The sequence below is a fragment of the Barbatula barbatula genome (assembly GCF_947034865.1).
Source record: "Barbatula barbatula genome assembly, chromosome: 2".
NCBI lineage: Eukaryota > Metazoa > Chordata > Actinopteri > Cypriniformes > Nemacheilidae > Barbatula > Barbatula barbatula.
The window spans coordinates 24,376,355-24,398,801 of NC_136767.1; the positions used below are offsets into that span (position 1 = coordinate 24,376,355).

At 38.7% G+C, this 22,447-nt stretch overlaps 3 protein-coding genes across 5 annotated transcripts; 1 reads left to right on the plus strand and 2 right to left on the minus strand.

The window, feature by feature from the left end:
• Positions 1–204: 204 nt before the first annotated feature.
• On the minus strand, positions 205–6,501 carry mvk (mevalonate kinase). 2 transcript variants are annotated; one of them, XM_079447691.1, is made up of 10 exons: positions 6,157–6,501; positions 5,897–6,044; positions 5,524–5,671; positions 5,028–5,183; positions 4,143–4,246; positions 3,993–4,038; positions 3,713–3,803; positions 2,490–2,609; positions 2,092–2,245; positions 205–875 (listed from the first exon to the last, which is right to left on the minus strand). In XM_079447691.1, the coding sequence occupies exons 1-10, from the start codon at positions 6,232–6,234 to the stop codon at positions 724–726; spliced, it is 1,197 nt and encodes a 398-aa protein (XP_079303817.1). In that variant the 5' UTR covers positions 6,235–6,501; the 3' UTR covers positions 205–723. The 2 variants fall into 2 exon arrangements, with proteins under 2 accessions (XP_079303817.1, XP_079303818.1); XM_079447692.1 differs by having other exon boundaries at positions 6,183–6,498.
• Positions 6,502–6,572: 71 nt separating this feature from the next.
• Positions 6,573–8,545, plus strand: mmab (metabolism of cobalamin associated B). The gene is made up of 9 exons (XM_079447712.1): positions 6,573–6,783; positions 6,914–6,981; positions 7,140–7,233; positions 7,328–7,385; positions 7,460–7,532; positions 7,618–7,715; positions 7,825–7,889; positions 7,978–8,037; positions 8,114–8,545. The coding sequence occupies exons 1-9, from the start codon at positions 6,686–6,688 to the stop codon at positions 8,196–8,198; spliced, it is 699 nt and encodes a 232-aa protein (XP_079303838.1). The 5' UTR covers positions 6,573–6,685; the 3' UTR covers positions 8,199–8,545.
• On the minus strand, positions 8,513–21,466 carry ube3b (ubiquitin protein ligase E3B). 2 transcript variants are annotated; one of them, XM_079447671.1, is made up of 27 exons: positions 21,370–21,466; positions 20,745–20,850; positions 20,381–20,555; positions 19,213–19,330; positions 19,042–19,101; positions 18,748–18,852; positions 18,484–18,580; positions 18,308–18,393; positions 17,125–17,207; positions 16,699–16,804; positions 16,422–16,542; positions 16,146–16,323; positions 15,886–16,055; positions 14,960–15,127; positions 14,604–14,775; positions 14,329–14,447; positions 14,089–14,203; positions 13,823–13,922; positions 13,526–13,645; positions 13,239–13,415; positions 12,910–13,158; positions 12,485–12,550; positions 12,181–12,239; positions 11,660–11,842; positions 11,353–11,464; positions 11,182–11,274; positions 8,513–11,089 (listed from the first exon to the last, which is right to left on the minus strand). In XM_079447671.1, the coding sequence occupies exons 3-27, from the start codon at positions 20,539–20,541 to the stop codon at positions 10,898–10,900; spliced, it is 3,210 nt and encodes a 1,069-aa protein (XP_079303797.1). In that variant the 5' UTR covers positions 20,542–20,555; positions 20,745–20,850; positions 21,370–21,466; the 3' UTR covers positions 8,513–10,897. The 2 variants fall into 2 exon arrangements, with proteins under 2 accessions (XP_079303797.1, XP_079303798.1); XM_079447672.1 differs by lacking the exon at positions 21,370–21,466 and having other exon boundaries at positions 9,384–11,089; positions 20,745–20,862.
• Positions 21,467–22,447: the final 981 nt, after the last annotated feature.

Consider the following 22,447-nt stretch of genomic DNA (forward strand, 5'->3'; position numbering starts at 1 on the left):
ACTGAAATGTAATTACTTTGGGTTTAGTGAAAATCTAACAGCTCTCCTCTGCTAAAATAGTCTAAGCTGTACTATATCTGATCAGTGATGTGATTAGATTTTTGCAAATGGGGTGTTCAGACTACATTTGCTAAAAAATACAGTCTAATTGTAACAACAACTATATAATTGTTGTTTTGTAAAACCTGGCTTTTCATGAAAAATAGTTAGATGTAATCAGTATTTATTGACAAAGTCATTTTGAAAGTATACATTTTTTTCATATATTATTATACATTATATGTTCCATTTCCTACACTCTGCTGCCCTCTATTGGCAACTTCACTGACAGCAATTTGAATATGTGGACACTAAAATCTTTGAGACGGTTATGACAGTGAGGAAGATGCACGCAAACTGGGGTGCCTATATTTTAAGTTCAGCATGTTTTATCCGAAATGTAAGTTTCCTAAAATGCAAATAAATACTTAAAATATGTAGAAAAGTGAAGACGTGAAAATGAAAAATACTTTGCGAGTGTCCACAATCGCTCTGAATGCAATTACCAAATATAAAAAGTATATCAAGATTCTCTTTTCAACTTGATATTAATTTCCAATTGAGAGAAATTATAAAAATACAAATGATGGTGCAATTCTAAATGTCTGTCAAACCAGGAATACCAACGGAGCTTCCCAAATATCAGCAGCAAGCATCTGTGAATGAGAATGTATTTTCTGTGACTCAGTAGCTGGTAAGTATCTTCAGTATGTCCTGTGTGAGCGCATCAGAAGAGTGCTGCTGTACGCCTGGAGCTCCGATACTCGTCTCCCAGCAGTCAAAGCCACAAGCTTGCAGCTCCTCAACGGTACTTTGGATCACTGATGCATCTGTTTCTGAAAACAGAAAAAATATAAACAAAAATAAACATTACCATAAACACCAAGAGCAAAACATTTTTTATGGAATTTCAATGTAGTTGTTTTATCATGTGTGCTTGGAATAGCACGAGCACCATGTCAGCTAACTGCTACATTACAGGTCTGATCAAAAAATTATAAAAAAGAAAGAAAACAAACAGACAGTTTAAATATGAACATTGTTCCACTTGAAACACATTGTTTCCCATTTGTTGGACCACTGACTACGTGCAGGTGGCCTGACAGTGTGCCAAACCTACAAGGAATCAGCATCCCCATGTGGAAAATAATGCCCCGCCGGAGGATCCAGAGGATGAAAATAGGTGTAATTTTACCTGCTAGCCACCAAAAAAAGACACCTACTGTGTCAAGAGCATGAGCAATTTAATGTATTTTTTGACATGTACAAACCCTGTTTCAGCTTAAATGACACGGCGAGAGTAAGTAAACAGCCTGACAGGACACAGAAAAGCGAGAACCCAATCCTCTCCGTGATTTAAAAGCACAAGACACCTTCACAACAGAAATCTCAATTCAGCTTTACCAAGACTTGTTTCAAAATGACATATTTAAGCTTGGAAATGTCGCCACGCTCCCTCCTGCGTTGTGTCTCCTTGTTATCTGAGGCTGTTGCAGAGAGTTCTTAGATCCTGATTAAAATTCAATGCCTTATTGGCTTGGGGCATAAACAAAGAGTCTGGCCTAGTCTGACAGTCGCTGTGTCTTTAGCGTCAGAGTGACGGGTCACATTCACCTCTCAAAAACGTGTCGCGCTGAACAGTCTGACACTCAGTGGGGTGCCACAGTCACAGAGACTTTTGAACTAATTTGCAGGAATAAGACTGATTAATGATAACCAGACTTTTAATGAAGGTTGCATGCACATGCAAAAACAGCAAAGACTGGTACCCAGAAATGAACGAAAGAGCCACATAAATGAGATGTTTACACGTACTGTGTACTGCAAGTCACTTTGGATAAACGCATTAATCAGATTTTTCAAAGAGGTTAGATTTCTGTCTCTTTTTGACGAAGTAAGAAACTATCCAGAAAGCACCCTTAAAATATTATACAGAATGCACTTAAAACACTCTTTAGCATCTATATAACAACATCAACACACCCATAGACCATTGTGTTGGTTTGAACTTCATTATAGCACTCTGAATGGCAATACGTGTGGTGAAGGTACCTGGTCGGAGCAGAGTGATTCCACAGCCTCCACCTCCGGCCCCCGTCAGTTTGCTGTGCAGACCCCGGTCCAGGGTGATCTTACACAGAGTGTCCAAAGAAGAGTGACCCACACCCATCACATTCAGATGGTGCTGGTTTATATCAATCAGCTCCTGATAAACAACATCACACAGGAATCCATCCACAATTTCAAATAGACAGATCCAATGTTTCAAATAGACTTGCATCATCCCAGTGAGTACCACAAGGCAATGTGCACAACGGCAAGCCCACAGCAATGACAACAAAATTCTACAGTATCTTAACAAAGCACAGTCTCCATCTTTGGCTGGAAATATTCTCCTTCAGTAAATGCATATTGCTAATGTTTTTTAAACGACAGGCATGTAACTGTACCTCAAGTATGTTGTAATGCTCAGCTGAAGGTCCACGTGCAGACATCTCTGTTAGTGTCTGTTCACAGGTGCAGGACACAGCGTCGACTGAGTCCAACACCGGCTTCATTACAGTAGGAAACTGCGCAAACACAGAATGATGTTCAAGGAAACATAATTACTTATAATTACTCATCAAGAAAAATTGCCAGCTTAAAAAGCTTGTCGCATTAAAAAATAATTATAATTTATTTCAATGTCAAGCATGATTTCCCCATACAACTGTGACTAAAAATCTGCTCCAGGCTCTAAAGAGGCGGTATAATAAAAAACAGCATCCGACAGCATTTGTTTATTGCAATTGTCAGATAAAAGCTGTCAAAATGGCTTGTTTACAAATTGTCGTGGTTATGATGTCACAACCATTACCAGAGTTCTAAAAGTACAGTCGCGAAAAAGCTTTTAAAGGGGCCATGCAATGGTGTTTCATGCATTCTTCTTTAGACTGTTAAACGTGCCGTCTTCTCAATGCTTGACATGATCAACTAGTCAAAAAACGAGTTGGACGTATTATGTAGTATTTCTGTGCTCTATCTATACACTCCCCCAGCGCTCGTTTAAGTTTCGAAGAGTTTTTGTCGAACATGAAAATCTGTTTTTAACAACTTCTCTTAGTCCCTTTTATTTCAGAGCTGGATATATAACGGTGGATATTTGCAATGATGTATTGTGTGCTTGTGATTTAGTTCCTCCCCCGCACGCCCCCAGGAGGTCGTGTTTTTCCGGAAATAATCGTACAGCTGTATCTATCTTTTATAAATGTGATCAAACTAAAGACTCTTCGAAGATACGAAGTATGCAATACTGCTCTATAGGTACTCAATATTAATATGAGATTGGCAGAAACTGCTTGTGTTATGGCAGCATTAAGTCCAAGAAACACTATACATGGACCGAGTACAGTAAGGGCCCTTTAAAGCCTGTCCTGACTCTTTGCTCTTTTTCTCCCCGGTCATCACAGAATTCCACTTCACCAATCAGGAGACGCCAGCAGTGCAGCTACCTGCTGCCGTTGTCAGGGTAACAGGGCGCCGGAGTGTTATTTTTTGGAGCTCTTATAAAGAGCACTTAGCACCGAGCCCCTAGAGCGGTCCTCCCTCATGAGCACACACACACACCAGCCATTATGCTAATTGAAGGGCACAGGAGTAAAAACACAGAAGGGGGAGAAAAGCCATTTACTACCTTGTTAATTTTGTCCTTAACTCCAGAAACAAGCACTTTGGTGCTGCGTGGTACTTTGGTGTTAGTAAGAAGGATTCTTAGAACTGGGACCCTGGGGAGCAAACAAACCCCACAAACAAACCCGATCAGAACGCAAAAACACAACAATTCTGCTGTTTGTACAATTTTAATGAAATAAATGCGAGGATACTTCCATAATAAAATGAAATAGTATGCATAATACACGCTAATGTTTTTATATAGATTGATTTGGGTTAATTAAATTCATGGGGTGTTTTACCGGTCAAGTGGAGTTATTTTCCCATCATGGTATCTTAAAAAACCACCTGTTATAAAAAGAACGGGAAAAACCACAATAAAAGCACACTACATTTATAATAAAACACAACCATGACTGCATAAAACATAAGTGAGAGGTTAAGAGTCTCACCCCATGTACCCACGGCATTATCCACCCCTGAAGGGTTTCCGTGGATGATCTTCTCACCCATAAACGCCCACCTGTTAATCAGCTCCATCTCCTCTTTACTCCATCTGAAACAAGAAACAGAGGGAAGATTTGCATTTGCCAAAATACAGTTAACAAGAGGATAATTCTACAAGTAAAGAAGTGCTGGAGGAAATGTAGAGGAACCAGAGAACAGACAAGCAAGGTCAACATATTTAGAGGTTTTCTTATTACTGGTACTAGTATATATTTCACAAAGACACTGCAATGCTGAAATTAGTGCCTTACAATGATCAACAATCATAAACTGTTAATAATTATGTTTTAAAGGTCCAATGTGTCATTTTTTGGAGGAACAATTGACAGAAATGCAATATAATATTCAAAACTACGTTTTCAGAGGTGTATTAAGACCTTATATAATGATCCGTTTTGTTTTTATTATCTTAGAATTGACTATTTCTATCCACCCCTTACATGGAATTCAAATTTTTTTTTACAGTAGCCCTAAACGGACAAAATGCTCTATAGAGCACGTTTCATAAGTACGTGATCTCCTTCGGCAAAGAAGAGAAAAGTGATGGCATCTTGGTCCTGTGTCAGCCGCAGTAGGGCATCGAAAGTGAGGGGGGGAAGTGGTCTGAGCCATCTGTTGCAATACAAAACCTTACCGCTAGATGTCGCTAGATTTCACACTGGAACTTTAAAAGCACTAGAAAATTGTTAAAAACAATGCATTTGCCAAATGCATAAATGTAAAAGTGTCAACTTCATGAATTAGTAGTAGTAAAAGGATTAATAATAAATACATTCACCATAAAACTTCATTCATAAACACATTACTGAAGTAGATATATGCCATGTTACCTGGCTGAATCCTGTTCAGGTATGAGAGGAGCCGATATGATCCCTCTGGCATACAGCAGGGAAGCAGCCAAACAAACATTATAGGCGGCGCTGGAACCTAAGCCAGCTCCTGTGGGCAACTCTGACCACACGGCTACAGTGATACTGGCTAGAGACCTGAAGGAACGGCAGGTCAAAGGACCCTAGTCAGAACAATATTCATATGCTGTGTGTGGATACTGTATATGCAGTTATAATGACTGATGCATTGCAGGGATATTTCACCCAAATTGAAAATTCTTCCATCAATAACTAACCCTCATGTCATTCCATTCTTTTAGGATTTCTCGTATAAACCATAAAAAAAGATAGTTTGAAGAAAGCCTGAGCCTCATTGATTTCTATTGTACCGACACAAAACCACAGAGACGTTTCTCAGAATATCTTCTGAAAGGTTTTGAACAAGAGGGTGAATAAATGATTAAAGAACTTTTGGGTGAACTTTTAGTGTTCTTACTCCGCCTCGCTAAAAACAGACAGGTACACGTAGAGGAACGCCAAAACAGCCATGCTTCTGGTGTCTGTGGAAGCATCTGCAATGCCAGTAAATGCACGGAGCCTCTTCAAAAGATCTTCATCGAGCTCCTGCTTCAGGTCTACGTGTTCTGCCAGACAGTCAAAGAAACTTAACTTAAAGAAACATAGAGTGTACAGATAACAAATACAGAGACAAAAAAATGCATTACAACTTCAAGAATTCAGCCCAGACACTCAATCTCACACACCTTCAACTATGACTTTCTTTTATGGAACTTAAAGGGGTGGAGCATTCCTTTGAGGACATTTGATTAAAAACATAATATCATAACATAATATCCGTCTGTTCTCACCTTTACAACCATACAGAAGAGGCTGTAGTGCCGTTATTTCCCAGGACAGGAAAGTGTCAATATTGGGGAGATTGATGCACACTTTTCCATCAGATGTGGACTGCATGCGCAAGTATGTGCGCAGGTTCAAACTCACAGCCAGAGCGACCTGTTGAAGGACAAACTGGGTGTGTTTACTTTGTATTAACACATTTTTAACTAAACTTTATTGCAATAATTTCAGATTTCACCTGACTAAATGAACATCATTAAACACACACCTTTCCATGCACCACAGCATGCTCACCATGCAGAATCGCTTTACCCGGAGCTGAAACGTAGCAGTCCCTCGTGTGCATTGTGAACGTAACGATTAAACAAAATATTAGCACGACAAATGTCCAATTTAAAACTCTATTTAAAAGCGGAGCTGACAAACTTGCTGCTCATATTTTTGTTAATCCGCGACACCAAATCCAGCTTCCTGTATACGTTTTCCAAATAATGTAAAGATCCCGATTTATCTATTAAAGTCTCTGAAGTCTATAAAGTGCACAAAATAAATGTTCCTCTTCACAGAAGCGCTTTCAGTACACACGCTCTCGCTACTCTGGACCAATCAGAGCGAAGCACTAACATCGCTGTCTCTCAAATAGCCAATCGGAATAAGGCTCTCACAAGCACTCGCCAATCAAAAGGCGCACCACCGTCATGTCATCGGTTGCGTGATGAGCCAACCCCGGTCAGCGTGTCTACTGGAAGCAAAGGTGGTCAAAACAGGTCACTGGTAAACACAGAAACGCGTTTGCAATGGCATCCGTCGTGTTTAGATCCACAAACCGGGTCGTTTGTTGGGCTGCGTGCGCGAGAATGAGGCAGATGCAGTCGGTGTGTTGTGATCAAAGCAGGTAAAAACAAAAAAGCATTGAGAAATAAGTTCGTATCCCTCATGTGCGGCTTCCTTGCTAACGTAGCCATGTAGCATTACAGTGTAAGAGTTTACTTACTTTGTGTCTGACGTTCTCTCGTATATACAAGACGACACGCCAGCGCGTCTGAGGAGGACAGAAGAACACCGAAAATCTACACAAAAACAGGCGATAAAGGTTATTTTTGACATCATACTCTACACGGTTTGTGTGTGGCTTGCAGTCCCTATAATGTAAATAGGATGTATTTGGCATTTAATATACGCAATTGCTTTTCCTGGGTTTGTTTGCGATGTCAAACTGAATGTGTCAGATTTGTGATTACATCTCGTTAGGCTTTTCCAGTACTTTCACGGGTGAGAGGCGACCAAAGGACGATCATATATTTGATGCTTTGGGAACGACGGATGAATTATCATCTGTAATTGGGTAATGCACATCTGCATAATACATCAAATGAGATGGTCAACAGTGAGTTAATTGTTAATACTAAAACCGTGTTAAAACCTATTTCCTCATTAAGGTTAGCCAGAGAATTTTGCTCCAACAAAGGTCATTCATTTACGGATCAGTTGGATAAGGTTTGGCTCTCTCTTTTATTTGCTGTCTGATTTAATAAGGCCCTATGCATTTTGATGGAGTCTTTTCTGTACAGATTCAATGTGTCCTGCAGGATGTGGGGTCAAACATTGCTACCCCTCTATCATCCGCTAGAGACAGTCACATCGGTAAGGAACATCACAATACGTTCAATTACTGCATTGGATAGCAAGTAATCCATTAGCTTTATTATAATGTTTTCATTTTAAATAGAAAAGACAAAGTTCAGCTCCCAGCCAGTGACAGAGCTGGAGAGATGGATCGATTCGTTCACGGAAGAGCTGCCTCCACTCACTAACTTCATACTACCTGTATGCGTGTTTTAGTAAAACCTTTGTAATATGCATGAACACATTTTTTTAACATGATACCTAAAACGTGCTTAATACTGAAAATTCATGTTAATCTGGTACTTTGCAGTCAGGAGGTAAAAGCAGTGCAGCTTTACACGTAGCCAGGGCAGTTTGTCGACGGGCCGAACGCTGGTCAGTATGACACATGCATTCCTACAAATAAGGAAAGTGTCCCCATTTCAAGGAAAGTAATTCATCTTTTTTTGTTTATTTATATCAGTGTTGCCCCTATTGTCTGTTCTGGAGAGGCAGATCCTGAAGTTGCCAAATATCTGAACAGGTATTCATCTGTTATTTGTCACCTTTATCAATATAGCATTTAATCTTGAATTCATAGACTGTTTTTGGTTTTACAGATTGAGTGACTACTTGTTCACCTTGGCTAGATATGCTGCAATGAAAGAGGGCAATACAGAAACAGTCTACAAAAGACCCCAGTAGAGGAAACGTTCTGAATCCATAATTATTTGCTCTGGCAAATTTTCACCAACATCCCCGGGAACATGTTTGTTTAATTGGATTTTTAACACACTCCACTGATGAACTACAGCCTATTAAAGGGATAGTTCACCCAAAAACGAAACTTCTGTCTTTGTTTACTTACCCTCAAATTGTCTCTAACCTGTATAAATGTATTTGTTCTACTAAACACAAATGACGTTACTTGGTTTGGATTATTGCCAGTAACCGAGCAGATCTAGCCCCCCATTATATTTATTTTCCCTAGTATGGCAGTAATTTTTTTGTCATTTTTTAGATTTGGATATTTATTTGTTTACATGGTTGATCGACAAATTAAGTTTACATTTTACAGAGGAAACATTACTGTACACATGGATAACTTTACAACGACATTGCTTCTGTAATATACTGCGTATATAACAACCAAATTCAAAAGACACTTCATCAGGCAAAGAAAGAGAGATGATCGGATGCTTTAAAGGTTGTTGCATCCTCCTCCAAGGACTATCGCATGGAAGAGGGAAAGAGAGCACGATTCAGTGACATCATGAAATTCAGGTGTGACATCATCAGGGAGAAAATGGCAATACACACAGCCAAAAACCTTAATAGCCCATAATGTGATTATTTTTGCATTTCAACCTAAAACCTGCTTAAACATCTTTCAAGGGTTTGTTAATGTAAGTTCATTTAAATTCAAAACTGCTGTGGGACACAATCAAAGCCCTTGTGCTTTAAAGGACAAAATATTTATAATTTAACATGAAGAGCGATGCATAAAAAGCATCTTTGTAGATGGTTTCTCCATCTACAAAGTCTCTGCATGTAAGAGAGTACTTTCACACCTTAATTTGACAAAACAGAAGGACAGATAATGTTTGTGGGAGCATTGTATAATATTGCATATACTAAATGCACAACGTAAAGGGTTTGCATACAATTACATTTTGGAGTAATCTGCTGTTTACTTGGCCTTAAGAGAACGGAAGTATGACGGTTGAATCGAAGAAATGTATGGGGTGTATATAACACCACCATAAAGGGAGAAAATAGTGTAGATTTAGCATGAATCAAATTAAATTTGTGTAAGTTCTGAACCACAATTATCAGATTCACAAATACATTTAAGATTCCTTTTCGGTATTATTTTTAAATTTAGATTTTGGGGTGAAATATGACCCAGACATTTCTTGACAGCATTAGAGACACGGAGGGTCTATGAGAAATTAGAGAAGAATGAGAGAAGTTTAGATCAAGTTTCTATAGCGATCTCTAACAATAAAAGTATCACAGGTTTCATCCAGTGACATCATGCACAGGGAGAGTATTTGTACACTTGGAATATGAGCACACTATAAAAAGGAAACACTCTACCTTTAAGAAATCGTCTATACGAGAGCTGGTTTGAAAATTAGTCATCTTTACTGTATGGCTTAATTCCAATATACACCTAAAGAAAACAATGGCCAGAGTTACCGAGAAATGACAGAGAGCAATTTATCAGGTGATGAATGGGTAAGAAAAATAATATTTCAATACATCGGTTTAGTGTCCTGCCTGTTTGACCTTTCAATCTTCAATTAAAAAAGTCCAAGAGAAGCAATTGAATTTTAATGAACGGAAATATGATTTCAGTGCCTGTGTTAGTAAATCATTAAGTTAAATACTGTCTTTCCTGCATCAAATGCTTAATTAAAATAATTATAGATTAAATTAGCAGATTTTTTTTACCATGACACTGAGCAACACTGGGCTGTTTTTGTCGCAATGTAACAGTCTGATGAAGCCCATGTAGGGATTTAGAAGAGTAATGGAGATGTGCATTTTTGCTCGACATCTTAAATCCATCATACTACTCATACTTCCTAGCTGAAGTCGATGAATGGTGCCTGGGTTTCCTCTCAGGGTCATTTCCTCAATTCTCAGATACTCTTCAGCAATATGTGGTACGAGTTTTACAGCTTTTGCCATTACAGGCAAAGCCCCCTGTGTGTCTTGAGTTGCATGGCTTGTGTTGCATTAGTATTGCTTTCCTGTTCCCTTTCTCAGGGGAGTGAGACACGCAGACCTGAGAGACAAGGGCTCTTATGCCGGTACATCCACTGCTGACTCCGCTGTATCATCCATTGAAACGTCAATAATAATGTTTGAATTCTGGATTCAAAATTGGTTCCCCAGTCTCTGATTGACAGGTTTCTTAAATATACTGTGGGGATTAACTGTTTGAAACAGATTGTATGAGACGTTTGGACTCTTTCGGCTTCAAATACGTGGATCTTCAAGTTTTTACAAAACTTCAAATGTCAGAGCTTTCTTTTAAGAGTAAAATCTGAATCTGTCTAAATGCTCTGTGTCAGTAAATGTGAGTACTCTATAATATAGTTCTACGGTCAAACTCCTCAAAGTCTGTGACCGGATACGTTGAGCTCAGTTTCATTGGTGAGTAACTTCATTTCCCTTCCGCTTGGTAGACAAGACAAAGTTCACCTATCGATCGAAAAGATCCTCTGGAGAAGGATTGCAGTTTTAGCACATCTCCAGTTCTTGAGACTCCTACTTGAAACTGAACCGTCAACCAATGTGCAGGCACCTTAACAGACTGCCAATCTTTGCACGTATGTGTTTGTATGTGTGTGTTTATGTGCGGGATGAAACAGGACATGAAGTTGCATTGTGGGTTATGAAAGCTCAAAGCCTGTATTCATGCTGATGGCATAGCGGAGTTTATCTCTGAGGATGCTCTTCTTGCTGTAGTTGGGCAGCTTAAGAAGGTTGAAGCAAGTGGAGGATGTTGGGAGACGGCCGCCTGGCTCCTTCTTACGAATGGTGAAGAAGCCACGCAGGACGCTGCCTAAGGTGTCCCCCGTGTCCTGCACGAATGAATGGGAAACACATTAGTGGGAAATAAGATGACGACTGTCAGCTTGAAAGCTGAATGAAAGAATGAAAGCTGATGTCAAACCTGGTCGTCCGATACTTCCACACAGCGGATGGAGAAAGGGGGTTTGAGGTAGGCAAATCCAAGCAGGGGAGGTCTTGAGCAGCTGGTGACAAACTGCAGAAGAAAACAGAAAAACATGAACGATGCAATAATCCTAATAACGTCTTCATACTAACATGTGATAAGTATTACCTTCAGAAACATGGCTCTTTCCTCAGGGGAGAAATCGCTGGAGAGGATGTCCCACAGCCAAAGGATGACTCGGTGGCTGCTATGGAAACCTCCATAATAAACGGTGTGTTTCCTGGGGGCATATTGCATCACAGTAACCTTTCCTTGTCTGTCCATTACAATGATTAGCATCGTGGATAACATAATGCATCCAGTGGAAAACATGGTGTATGATCGCCAAACACTTCACATAAAATTTGCTTCAATATTTCATGAACAAAAACATATGCAAATCCCAACAGGCCAATGTTTAGAAGTGAACGCTCACTTGAGATCATCCAGGTCTATCTCAGCATTGTCTCCAGCGACGAGTCTCTGAACCTCAGGGGTGGAAAACATGTGAAGCCACTCCGGGTTGATGATGCTGCGGAAGCCTCGGATGAAGGCTGCGGTCTGCTCTTTGATCTGGGTGTGCATGCGGAAGTGAGCCATCAGGTGGATGTAGCTGATCCTAGAGCAGGGAGAGGGAGGCTAAAGATTTAGCAGCAAAACCCGACCTTTTGCTCTATCATTAACATGATGTGAATTCACATGACACTCTTTTGTCTAATTCTTTAAGCGTGCTGATGTCAGTGAGTCTAATTGTGATAAAACACAAGGACTTTAATGAATAAATTAAGTTGCCCTAATGCATTTGTCTGCATTTTCTAATCCCTAATTGCTTTTTAAACCACTTGGCTTCCTCTGCTAATGCGTTCTTTCATCAAGACCTTTCTTCATATGGTATCAAATGAGAAAAGCAGGCATTGTTGCCATGAAAATTGTATTTACACTTGAAAATGGACTTACTTGTTTTCATTAGTGACAGGCATGGTCTTTCCCCCGGGAATGAGCTCATGACATACTAACTGTGAGGAGAGCACAGAAAAAAGGGAAATGAGAAACACAGAATGCAAGCGCTGCAAGACGAATCAATTACATTTATGCATTTGGCAGACGCTTTTATCCAAAGTGACTTACATTGCATGATACTATACATTTGTATTTGAATATGTCCAATCCCTGGGATCGGATCCTTAACCTAGGTGCTGCTAGTGCCATGCTCTAACCACTGAGCTACAGGAAAGCTACTAATGAATCAAAATGCATTTACCTGCCCCATCACCTCTTCATCATAAGATAAAGTCAGGCCCAGGTCACTGACGTCTCCATCATAACGCTGAAAAATCAAATGAACACACACTTGTGAATTCTGAACATGACATTCATCTAATGCGGATGACTTGACATTAACTACTTTTTTAAAACATTTTTTGTAGTAAACTGTTCCAAATCCTTTTTTAGTAGAAATGTGTAACTAGTATGGAATTTTCACACTGTCCTCTCTTTTTTGGCCTTCTGTTTTTTCCACACGCTGTTTAGATCTACAAATGCATTACTAACACTACCACGTGTTTCAGATTTGCATCACTGAAGAACTCGAGATAAAACCAATTTAAGTGCAACCTAAGTTAATGTATTTCAGAGATGATGTATCAGTTAATTTAATAATTGTGGTACTTTAATCCTGGCACTGACCTTTATGGAAGTAAGATTCTTGTAGAACTCTGAGTCCAGGGAGGGCAGCTCATCTATGGAGCTATAGAAGGTGCTGTGATGGTGACCCAGAACCTGACTGAGAAAAAAAGAGGCGAACGGCACGTCTACCACGATCCCTTCATACATAGCCTTTCCCAGCATCTTTCCAACAAATTCATACAGCTGAAGGTGGTTCTCGTGGATGCTGGAGGTTGGGGAGGGGTATAATCTCTCATTCCCACTGGTGGTCTGAAAAGAAAGTTCTTCTATGACCAGCACTCCTTCATTTAAAGCACTAAAGTAGACGACATTCTTGTGTTTGTTTATACCTTAAATAGGTTGAGCGCAGGGTTGAAAACTTTCTTGATGATCTCTTCTAAGAACTCTTTAAATACACCATCCTGATCGATTCCGGCCTCGTCCACTCCTAAATCATTCACAAACTTCACTCGAATCACTCCTTTAATGGAGTTCACAGGCAGACGCCGCAGTTGATCATAACCGTCCTAGAGTACATGCCGGACAGAGAAAAAGAGAGGGAGGGATCGAATTTGCTATATATGACTTTAACCTCCATAGGCTTGATATTTATTGTGCTACTGTTCATAAAACTTGCCTCCAACATGCGTGAGCGACGAATAGTTATATGCGTAACATGTGGTGAGGCGGAGCTTGTCTCGATCAATCCTAAAGACTCTTTCTCCTTTGTCACAATGTTACGGAACAGCAGCACCCTCTGTGATGAAAGAAAAACATTATACTCCATCCATACGCGTCAACATTTCACATAAATGTCATGAAGATTTTATGTGGACATGATGGAGATAAAAAGCAGCAATTGAGGAACAGAGATTAAATTAAGTATGTCTGACTGTTCTACAGTGAGAAATAGTAATGTCCTAAATTGACTCACATTTTTATGTGGGATGACATGAGGAATGTACTGAAGTAGCAGCTGTGCTCTCTTCTTGCCCTTCTCCAGCTCTTGAAATAAAAGACTAGGCTTCAGGTCTCTGTATCAGACAAAGCAAACAAACAAAAAGGTATTAATTCTGTTTTTGACGACTTATATATGTGCAATGATTCACTATGAATCAAAGTCATAGTGATGTTTCTAGCGCCATGCTCCACCCTTTGAGCTACAGGAAATTAAAGTGACAGTTTATCTCAGTGACATACTTGCGAAGCCAGTGATCTTCAGGTGTGAATCTCCTTCGACAGTCTCGCTCGTACAGAACCATTAGCCAGCCATGAACGCTATGAAACAGATCTAACTTCTCCCCCTTAGCATTCTCTGCGACACATGCACAATCACACACAGAAAGAACATTACAATTGGGTTCACATGCAAAGGTTTTCAAAAGACGTTGATGAAGCTGCAAAAGACCTATAAGGCCAGACTAACTCATGTTTGCGTACCTAAAATGCCATCCCAGACCATCTTGTACACAAATGTGTTGAGGAAAGAGGAGATTGTGACAAGCTCTTCAATTTTAAATGAAATCTGTTCCTCATACACTTCTATGTCATCCAGAATCCTGTGATACATCAAAAATGAAAAATTCTCGATTGCAGGTATACGTATCAGCTAAAATAAAGATGACCTAATAGGCAGGGAGGTTAGCATACATATATGTGATGCTTATGGGTATTATATAGCGGGTATACTGTATATGTATGTATACAATACTCACGTAATGAGATGTCTGGAGCAATCACAAAAGAGCATCAACATGGCCAGAAGCTGTTTAGACTCTTCTGTGTCATTACTGAGACACTCCATAAACAGTCGGAGGCCACCCTGTGGCCCGAGCTCACAGATAAAGGCCCACAGCTTGGGCAGCAGCTCATCTAAATATGTCAGTCCTGAAAATGATTGTGAACCAAATTTATTTTAGTTTGTTTTATGCAATATTTAAAGTTACATTATGTTATTTTTTGTCATTTGTTTCACAAAATATAGAATAGATTAAACTGTATTTGTCTGTCTGTATGAGCATTCAAAGGTGTGCAAGCAGTACATGGTTTCACATATAAGCTCTGTCTTTACCTGTGAGAATCTGCAGGCGGATCTGCGTGAGAGTGGTGAGTGCCGTCTGATACAGTACACATATACTGCACACCTTCTGGACCTCAGCTGAGTCAACCCGCTTCCCTCCGACTGGTTTCAGTATGTTCCTCACAGACGCTGACTTCTGGAACGCTCGCTTGAACAGATCTAACCATAGACAGAATTAAACATAGATCAAACAGTTATAAACAGGATTCATACATGCCAGATGACACTAGAAACACAACGCTGTATGTTTTCTTTCCCGATAATGTTTCACACCATACGGTATTGTCAATATTCTCAAAAGGCCCTTTAACTTTCAAAGCACTTTACCCCAATGCTGGCCTTCTTCATAGAGTAAACAACAAATACCAAACAAACATTTTGTTTTGTGAGCAAACGTTGACTTAAACTAAAACTTTGGATTATTTAAAGGTGTAGTTCACCTTCAAAATGAAAATTCTGTCATCATTTCAACACCCTCTTGTCATTTCAAACCTGTATGACTTTCTGTCTTCTGCAGAACACAAAAGATATTTAGGAAAATGTTGGTAACAGAACAGCACAGCCTGCCATTCACTTCTATTGTATGGACACAAAACCAATGCAAGAGAATGGGGGGCTGTTATCAACATTTTTCATAATATCTGCTTTTGTGTTCTGTGGAAGGTAGAAAGTCACAAGAGGGTGAGTAAATTATGACAGAATTTTCATTTTGAAAGTGAACTACTTTTAAAAAACCCTGACAAATAATTTAACAGATAACGGGGAAGGACGGAAAATCGCCATGATTTTAACAAAACGCCTTTCAAAGTCATAGTGATAATGATGAGTTATGGTAATGATTATTTATAGCAGAACCTAGAGTACAAAAATCTACATGGACAGGCATGTAAATAGTGAAATAACTAAAACTGACTCACTTTTGACGGGCAGGTTATTCTGTAGCGAGGTTGCCTGAGGTAAAGGCGGTGGGGTGGGTTCTTGCGTCTCCAGCTTTTTGCTGAGAACATCGGAGAAGAGTGTGCAGATCACAGGGACGCCCCATAAACACTGTAACTGCTTAGTTACCAGCGGCATAGACTCATTTAGCCTGAAGAGAGAGAGAGACAGAGAGAGAGAATGGCAATTACATACAATTCGGGGACGTGCATGTTGCTTTATTTTGTCACAGTGGACATACCCATAGTCAACAGTCTGGGAAAACCAGCCCAAAACTGGATGCCAGTGGGTGAGGTTGGATTTCTTCTGAAAGACGTATCTCTGACAGTATGACAGCATATCTATCAGATCCTTGACGAAGTGACTTGCCTCCTGCTCCAGGACTTTTACATTAAAATATCCCAGCTGAATGAGGTTGCCTGAATAAGAAATAAAGGGAGCATCATTTTGCAGTGAGATAATTTAGATTATTCTCCAAATCAATGGCTGTGCACGTGCATGGTGTACACAAGCTCACCAAGTAAGCAGAGAGTGTGGCTTCCCTCCAGACAGACACAGATATCCAAACACTGCTCCTCTCGGCTCAGAAATAAGACAAACTTGCGGAAGAGATCGTGAGTCTGGATAGTGACCATACACTGCACAGAGCACAAAATCAAGTTAAAACACCTTCCCAGAAAACGGAAGACAACTGCTAGATTACGGATTATACTTTGGGTAGATTTTATTTCATATTAACTAAAATGGGCATGAAATCGTGTTGTTTTCTTGTACAGGTTGGATGATTTTCTTACATCTGGAGTGAGCGTGTTAAGGTGCGAGATGAAAGCTGGAACGGACATGATGTGGAGGAGAAAAGACCTCAGCAGGTTATCTGAGAAATGTGCAGCGATAACAGGCCTGCAACGCATTACATTTAAATGACAACAGTTCAGACACATCACAGAAACTGATCTATGATATAATCAAACTGTCAGATGTCTTATGGCAAAAATACACTACAAGACTTTTGCTCAGATTTTGCCCAGATTTTCAGTCTGAGCTTGTTGCAGAAAGTCTGTGCCAGTCTGCAGATTTGATCAGTTGGTGTGTTTCTATATGATACTTTCAAAATGTCTGCAAGTATATGATGTTTATTTAAAAAAATCTGTTCAGATTTTTAAAGTTATTTAGTGTATTCCAGCCATAAAACAGCGAACCTTGTTCCCCTAACAACCGACCTGAGTGAAAGTGTAAAAATGGCTGTGAGGGTTCCTTTAGAAAGGGATGGTCGAGATCTTGCCAGACCGTTGGTAAGCAGAATCTGCAAACAAGACAGACAAGCTTTATTAAATGTCTGAAGCTCAAGTTTAAAAGTCAGGTTCTAGTCCAGAGGTGGGCAAACTACAGCCCGCGGGCCACATCCAGACCCCAAGCAATTTCATCCGGCCCACGAGGCGGTTTTTAAATCAATTCAATAACCTTTCGTTTTAATATGTTGTTGAAAAAGACAAATTTGATGGAATACAAACAAAATCCATTAGGCGACTCTGCAAAGCAGCATATTTGAGTAAAAATGAAAAGGGAGGGACTGGGAGACATTAGCTAGTTAGACGGACAGGTTTTGTCTTGTGTCTTTTGTAGCACCTCGCTCTGAGACGGAACGAGTGTTGTGAGCTTTGGTTTGCTATAGCATGACATAACAATTTCGGTTATCAAAAGCGCGTCTCGCCTCTAATACAGAAAAGTATTAGTGGTGGTGATTTTTCTTTTTTAAATATAAACTAGTTGGATCAGATCAGATATTTACTGCATTTTAAAAGCCATAAATTCTGTATTGAACAGAATTAACTTCAGCCTTTTGGTTCAGCCCTTAACTACAGTCCCATTTCTCATGTGGCCCCTTGAGATTAATTGCACACCCCAGAATTAGAGGAATATTTGAAAGAATTTAAAGAATACAAATGATGTATACTGTAAAGTATTACAATAATGTGTCTTATAAATGTGTGCACGTGTTTTGCCATTTTCTTTTCAATATAAAAGTATTTATAAAACACAGGGTAGAATTAATTGAATGTAAATACACTACAGTAGTTATCGAATTTCAGTTTGGAATAAATAAAAAAAAAATTTGATTTAATGTGTGAATAATATGCGGCCCCTTAACAAGGATTCGAAAACTTGATGCGACCCTCAAGGTAAAACGTTTGTACTAGTCTCACTTAGCAAAACCTTTGACTGTAGTATAGGGTCTGGATATGCATTTTAAACTGAACTGTAAAAGAAAAATTACAGCTTGTTTACTTTCATGTGCCATTTAGAGGGGCAGGGCTATTGCCGATATATTATAACAGACCAGCGTGAAAAATAGTAACAGATCATTCAAAATGTTTTTTGACATGCTGCTTAAATGTGCAATACCTGTAATACAGAGTAAAAGCCCTTCTGATTGAGATATCCCATGATGTTCTCACAAATCCTGTTTAAGGCAGGCTTGAGGGCTTCGCCTTAAAAAAAAGGACAGGAAGTTCTACTGTGGGTGCTTGAGCATGTAAATCATCTCACCAGCAGTAATTAAATGTGAATATGACACAAACCTTTCCCTCGAATGATTTTCCATGTGGATGTGTCTGTGAAGGTTATCAGCATTGTCAGATACAGAGTCACCAATTTATTATCTTGCAGTATGTCAGGCTGCAGAGGGAGACAGGAAACAGGAAATAAGCATTCATTGAGAAGCACAGCCTGACCTACAGTATATGCACAGATAACTGACAGACTCAGAATTGAACAAATATGCCGGTAACAACAAACCTGAACAACAGATTATAAACAGCGCTAATATTATTACAGGGAAATACCTTCAGTTTCTTTAAGAATTCGCAAGAGACCCAAAGGACATCTTTGATCTGTTTGAGCCAGGGGATGGTGAGGTCCTTTGAAAGGGCAAGCGATACATACCACACCTAGAGAAATAACCAGCCTGTCACAACAATTCAATAACTGGGAATAATACAGAACAGTAATAGGTAACAGTAACAGGTAATAAATAATAAACTGTCTCGCTTTGGATAAAAGCGTCTGCTATATGACTAAATGTAAATGTAACAGGCGATGCTAAACTGTGTTCGCTTATTGAATGGTTAAAGACTTACTTTTGGTTCATTCTCAACCTCCATGCTACTTAGTATGGTTCGGCAAAGCTTCTCAAATCTCTGTGTAGGAAAACAACAACGGCTTTATTAATACACACAGAATTCTGTAAAAATGTGTTTATCTTAATAAACAAATACCTCTACATCAATCGTTCGAATTGTGATGCTTACCAACTTATCCTCCTTTCCCAATATGAATAACAACTTTCTTGCAATTTTGAAGATAGATAATGCATTTCTTTTTGCTGAAACTGCATCACTGGCTGCAAAGAAATCATCAACTTCTTGTCTGAAACAGTCGGGAAATAAAAAATGAGTGATGATGACAATAAATTGTTAATAAACACTGTAAATGTCAGTAAATAAGCAATACAATATAGTGGGCACATAAAATATAATGCATTAGCGTAATAATATATTTTAGGTTTAAATAAAAGCAAAGCTTGTTGAAATACTAAGCTATTTATAAAGGTAAAGTGTATCATTTTTTTAATTAATAGCAACCCTAAGATGTGTTTCTTTACAGGACTTCTAAACATTCCTGCCCCTTCTTCCACACCACACCCTATCTTCCATTGTATAAGAACAATAGATAGGAACTCAACCGATTGCTACAGTTTTTAGTACCACATACACGGAAGAATTTTGCTAAAAATGTAAGAATCATACTCATCACCTTAGTGTTGTATTTTTATATATTTAATAACAGTAAGCAAAGAAGACACAAGCACATATTTCTTTGTAGTATAACTTCACTAAAGACACAATAAAATAAAAAATGGTAATGCCTATTTTTGTATGATATATTGCAGTGTTTATTAAAAAAAAAAAAAAAAACTTGGAGATTTTTTTAATAATCTTAAAAAAAAATCTGAAACATCCCGTCCTGCTCCAAAAGACATCTCTGCTTTGCATAAGATATTTCTAGGCCAAACAGCGGCAGTATATTGACTGTTCCAGTATATTGCTTTCAATTTCCAGCAATACAATAAAATCCTGAACAATTAAATCAAGCCCCGCAGAACATTTTGTCATACCAGAAGGAGCCAGTAACACTTCCCGTGTCTACACCGGACGCGACAGGCACGATGCGACATGACAACCTGCTTGTTCTTAATGGGTTTGTCACATCATGCCGTGCAGCATCCAGTGTGGACAAAATTTGAAATCATAATGCGTTTCTAATGTCTTTTGTCGTGTCACATCACGCAGGTCGCGTCCGGTTTAGGCACGGAGTCAGATATACATCAACATTTGAAAGAAAACACCATCACAACTTCCGTTTCAAGCCGACTTTAAAGAATGGTTTGGTCATTGTGTGTTTAATTTAATATCTAACCTGATTTCCCTTTGCAGCTTGCAACGACAGAGAAATCTTCTGACCAAAGCCTGAATTTGAGTGGCCGCTCTCTCTTTCTCCTTATAGCCCTTCCTCTCCTCCCTTGCCACCCTGGCTTTATCCAGGAACTGGGTTTTGGAGGTCTGGGTAGCGGTGAACATGTTTCCGCTCCAAACTATGGTTTAAAGATTCATGTGTCATGATCAGGATGCGACAACTTTTTTTTATGTACAAGGCAAAAAGTCAGATGCTAGGTATGCAAATACAGAAGTAAGAAGATTATTTGTATTTATAAGAAAAACAATAAATGTCTTTTATTGGACACATGCAGTCTGCAAAACTTTAATATAAAAGAAGTTGTTACCTTCCACCAATGTAGTGATTGGCAATTCTTCTGTTTTCACAGGTCACATGAATGCTATAAATGCATATTCACACGGGTTTGACAGATGTCCTTGAGATCCATTTGACTGCAGAACAAAACTTTTTACATAAGAGGTCATAGAAATGTTATATCTACATAAAAGGTGAAATAAAAACGGACAATTTTGGATATTGTTACCTTAACAGCACAACTTACTCTAGAAAACAACAGTCAAAATAACATGACAGTTGATATTTCTAATGAATCAAAAGACAACATTAGAGTCCTTGATCTGACCAAAATCTAAACAGTCCCAATCAGATACTATAAACACAGGTGACATTTGGATTAACGTTACATCAAAGGATAAGTATTCTACAAAGACAATGTTAACACTGCACATCGCGTTCACATTAAATGACGTTTAAAGCAAAAATATGGAGCTGACAAATCGAATCAGTCCACAAAGGCAATAACAATCCTACTAGCTATCATGCTAGCAACTATTACTACATACTCAGCATTTAGCGAGCTGGCAACGGTTGACAAACACTGCCACGGAATAAACATGTTACTGACAAACTGCGAAGAGAGACTTGGTTAATTTGACAGGGGTTTGACCTACCTGAGCGCGTAAGTACAAATGAAAAACTAAGGTAAACAGAAGAGCGAGTCAGAGACCGCAGCTCTAATCCATCAACGGTGCAACCTCCTAATCCTTCCGGCTTCATTCACACAAGAAAGGTGTATTGTTTTTTTTGTTTGTTTTTTTAATACATTATTGTTTCTATAAAAAAATTAACTAAAACGATATGCAATATTGTACTTTACAGTATTGAACGTGTTTACGAATAACGCAAAACTTGGGGAAAGCAGAGACATTATAGTTTGCACTAAGCGGAACCATTTGCAACAGTCTTCATCATAATATAATAGTTTTTTCATAATAGTTTTAGTGCTTCATTTATTTGGTAACATTGCACTGTGTATTTAGGATTAACATATTATTTCACACACACACACACACACACACACACACACATATATATATATATATATATATATATATATATATATATATAGATATATGAGGCAAAAGTTGACAACCAATTTTAACATGCAGCCCTTTACGTTGGATGCAAAATTCCAACCATTCCAAATATTTCTATAAAAAGTACAATAACAGGAAGAAGGCACGTCAAATTTCAGGACATGGCCCAGGTGGGGTTATTTCCCATCTACTATCATGAAACGCAAAGAAGTCCCTTTCAGAATAATACATCAATTCTACCCTGTTAGACACTTTCTTGCTTAGTTTAAGAAGGACATTGATACTAGCTGTTCTTTTTGCTCTCTAAACTTGGAAACAGTGACCCACGTTATTTGGCACTGTAGTTATGTGAAAAAAAATATGGAAAGATGTGTCATTGTTTATTAAAAGTAAGATATTCTATAATTTTGAATTACATTATGAAAATATCATATTTGGTTATTTAAAGTTTGAAAACAGTTTAATCTTTAATCTTAATCAATTTGTTTATTTTTTGTTAAATGTTAAATTCATAGGAGTACCTTTTCTGTCAATAAGCCTCTCTTCTCTGTTCTGTTTAAAGAATTTGAGCAATATTTTTTGGTCATTAAAACTAGTACCAACAGAAAAGCTATGAAAACTGTTAACTTGTGTTTATCTTTAAAATATTTGG

What these genes read in the sequence shown, in the direction of transcription:
- mvk (XM_079447691.1), bottom strand. Translation starts at nt 6,234, where the DNA reads ATGCACACGAGGGACTGCTACGTTTCAGCTCCGGGTAAAGCGATTCTG. An exon ending in TCTTCTGTATGGTTGTAAAG is followed by an intron (nt 5,672 to 5,896) that starts GTGAGAACAGAC and finishes ACTGTCTGGCAG; the next exon opens with AACACGTAGACCTGAAGCAG. An exon ending in AATCACTCTGCTCCGACCAG is followed by an intron (nt 876 to 2,091) that starts GTACCTTCACCA and finishes TTCTGTTTTCAG; the next exon opens with AAACAGATGCATCAGTGATC.
- ube3b (XM_079447671.1), bottom strand. Translation starts at nt 20,541, where the DNA reads ATGTTCACCGCTACCCAGACCTCCAAAACCCAGTTCCTGGATAAAGCC. An exon ending in GAATAACCTGCCCGTCAAAA is followed by an intron (nt 15,128 to 15,885) that starts GTGAGTCAGTTT and finishes GTCTATGGTTAG; the next exon opens with ATCTGTTCAAGCGAGCGTTC. An exon ending in TGCTCCAGACATCTCATTAC is followed by an intron (nt 14,448 to 14,603) that starts GTGAGTATTGTA and finishes GATGTATCACAG; the next exon opens with GATTCTGGATGACATAGAAG.
- mmab (XM_079447712.1), top strand. Translation starts at nt 6,686, where the DNA reads ATGGCATCCGTCGTGTTTAGATCCACAAACCGGGTCGTTTGTTGGGCT. An exon ending in CGCTAGAGACAGTCACATCG is followed by an intron (nt 7,533 to 7,617) that starts GTAAGGAACATC and finishes CATTTTAAATAG; the next exon opens with AAAAGACAAAGTTCAGCTCC. An exon ending in TCACTAACTTCATACTACCT is followed by an intron (nt 7,716 to 7,824) that starts GTATGCGTGTTT and finishes GGTACTTTGCAG; the next exon opens with TCAGGAGGTAAAAGCAGTGC.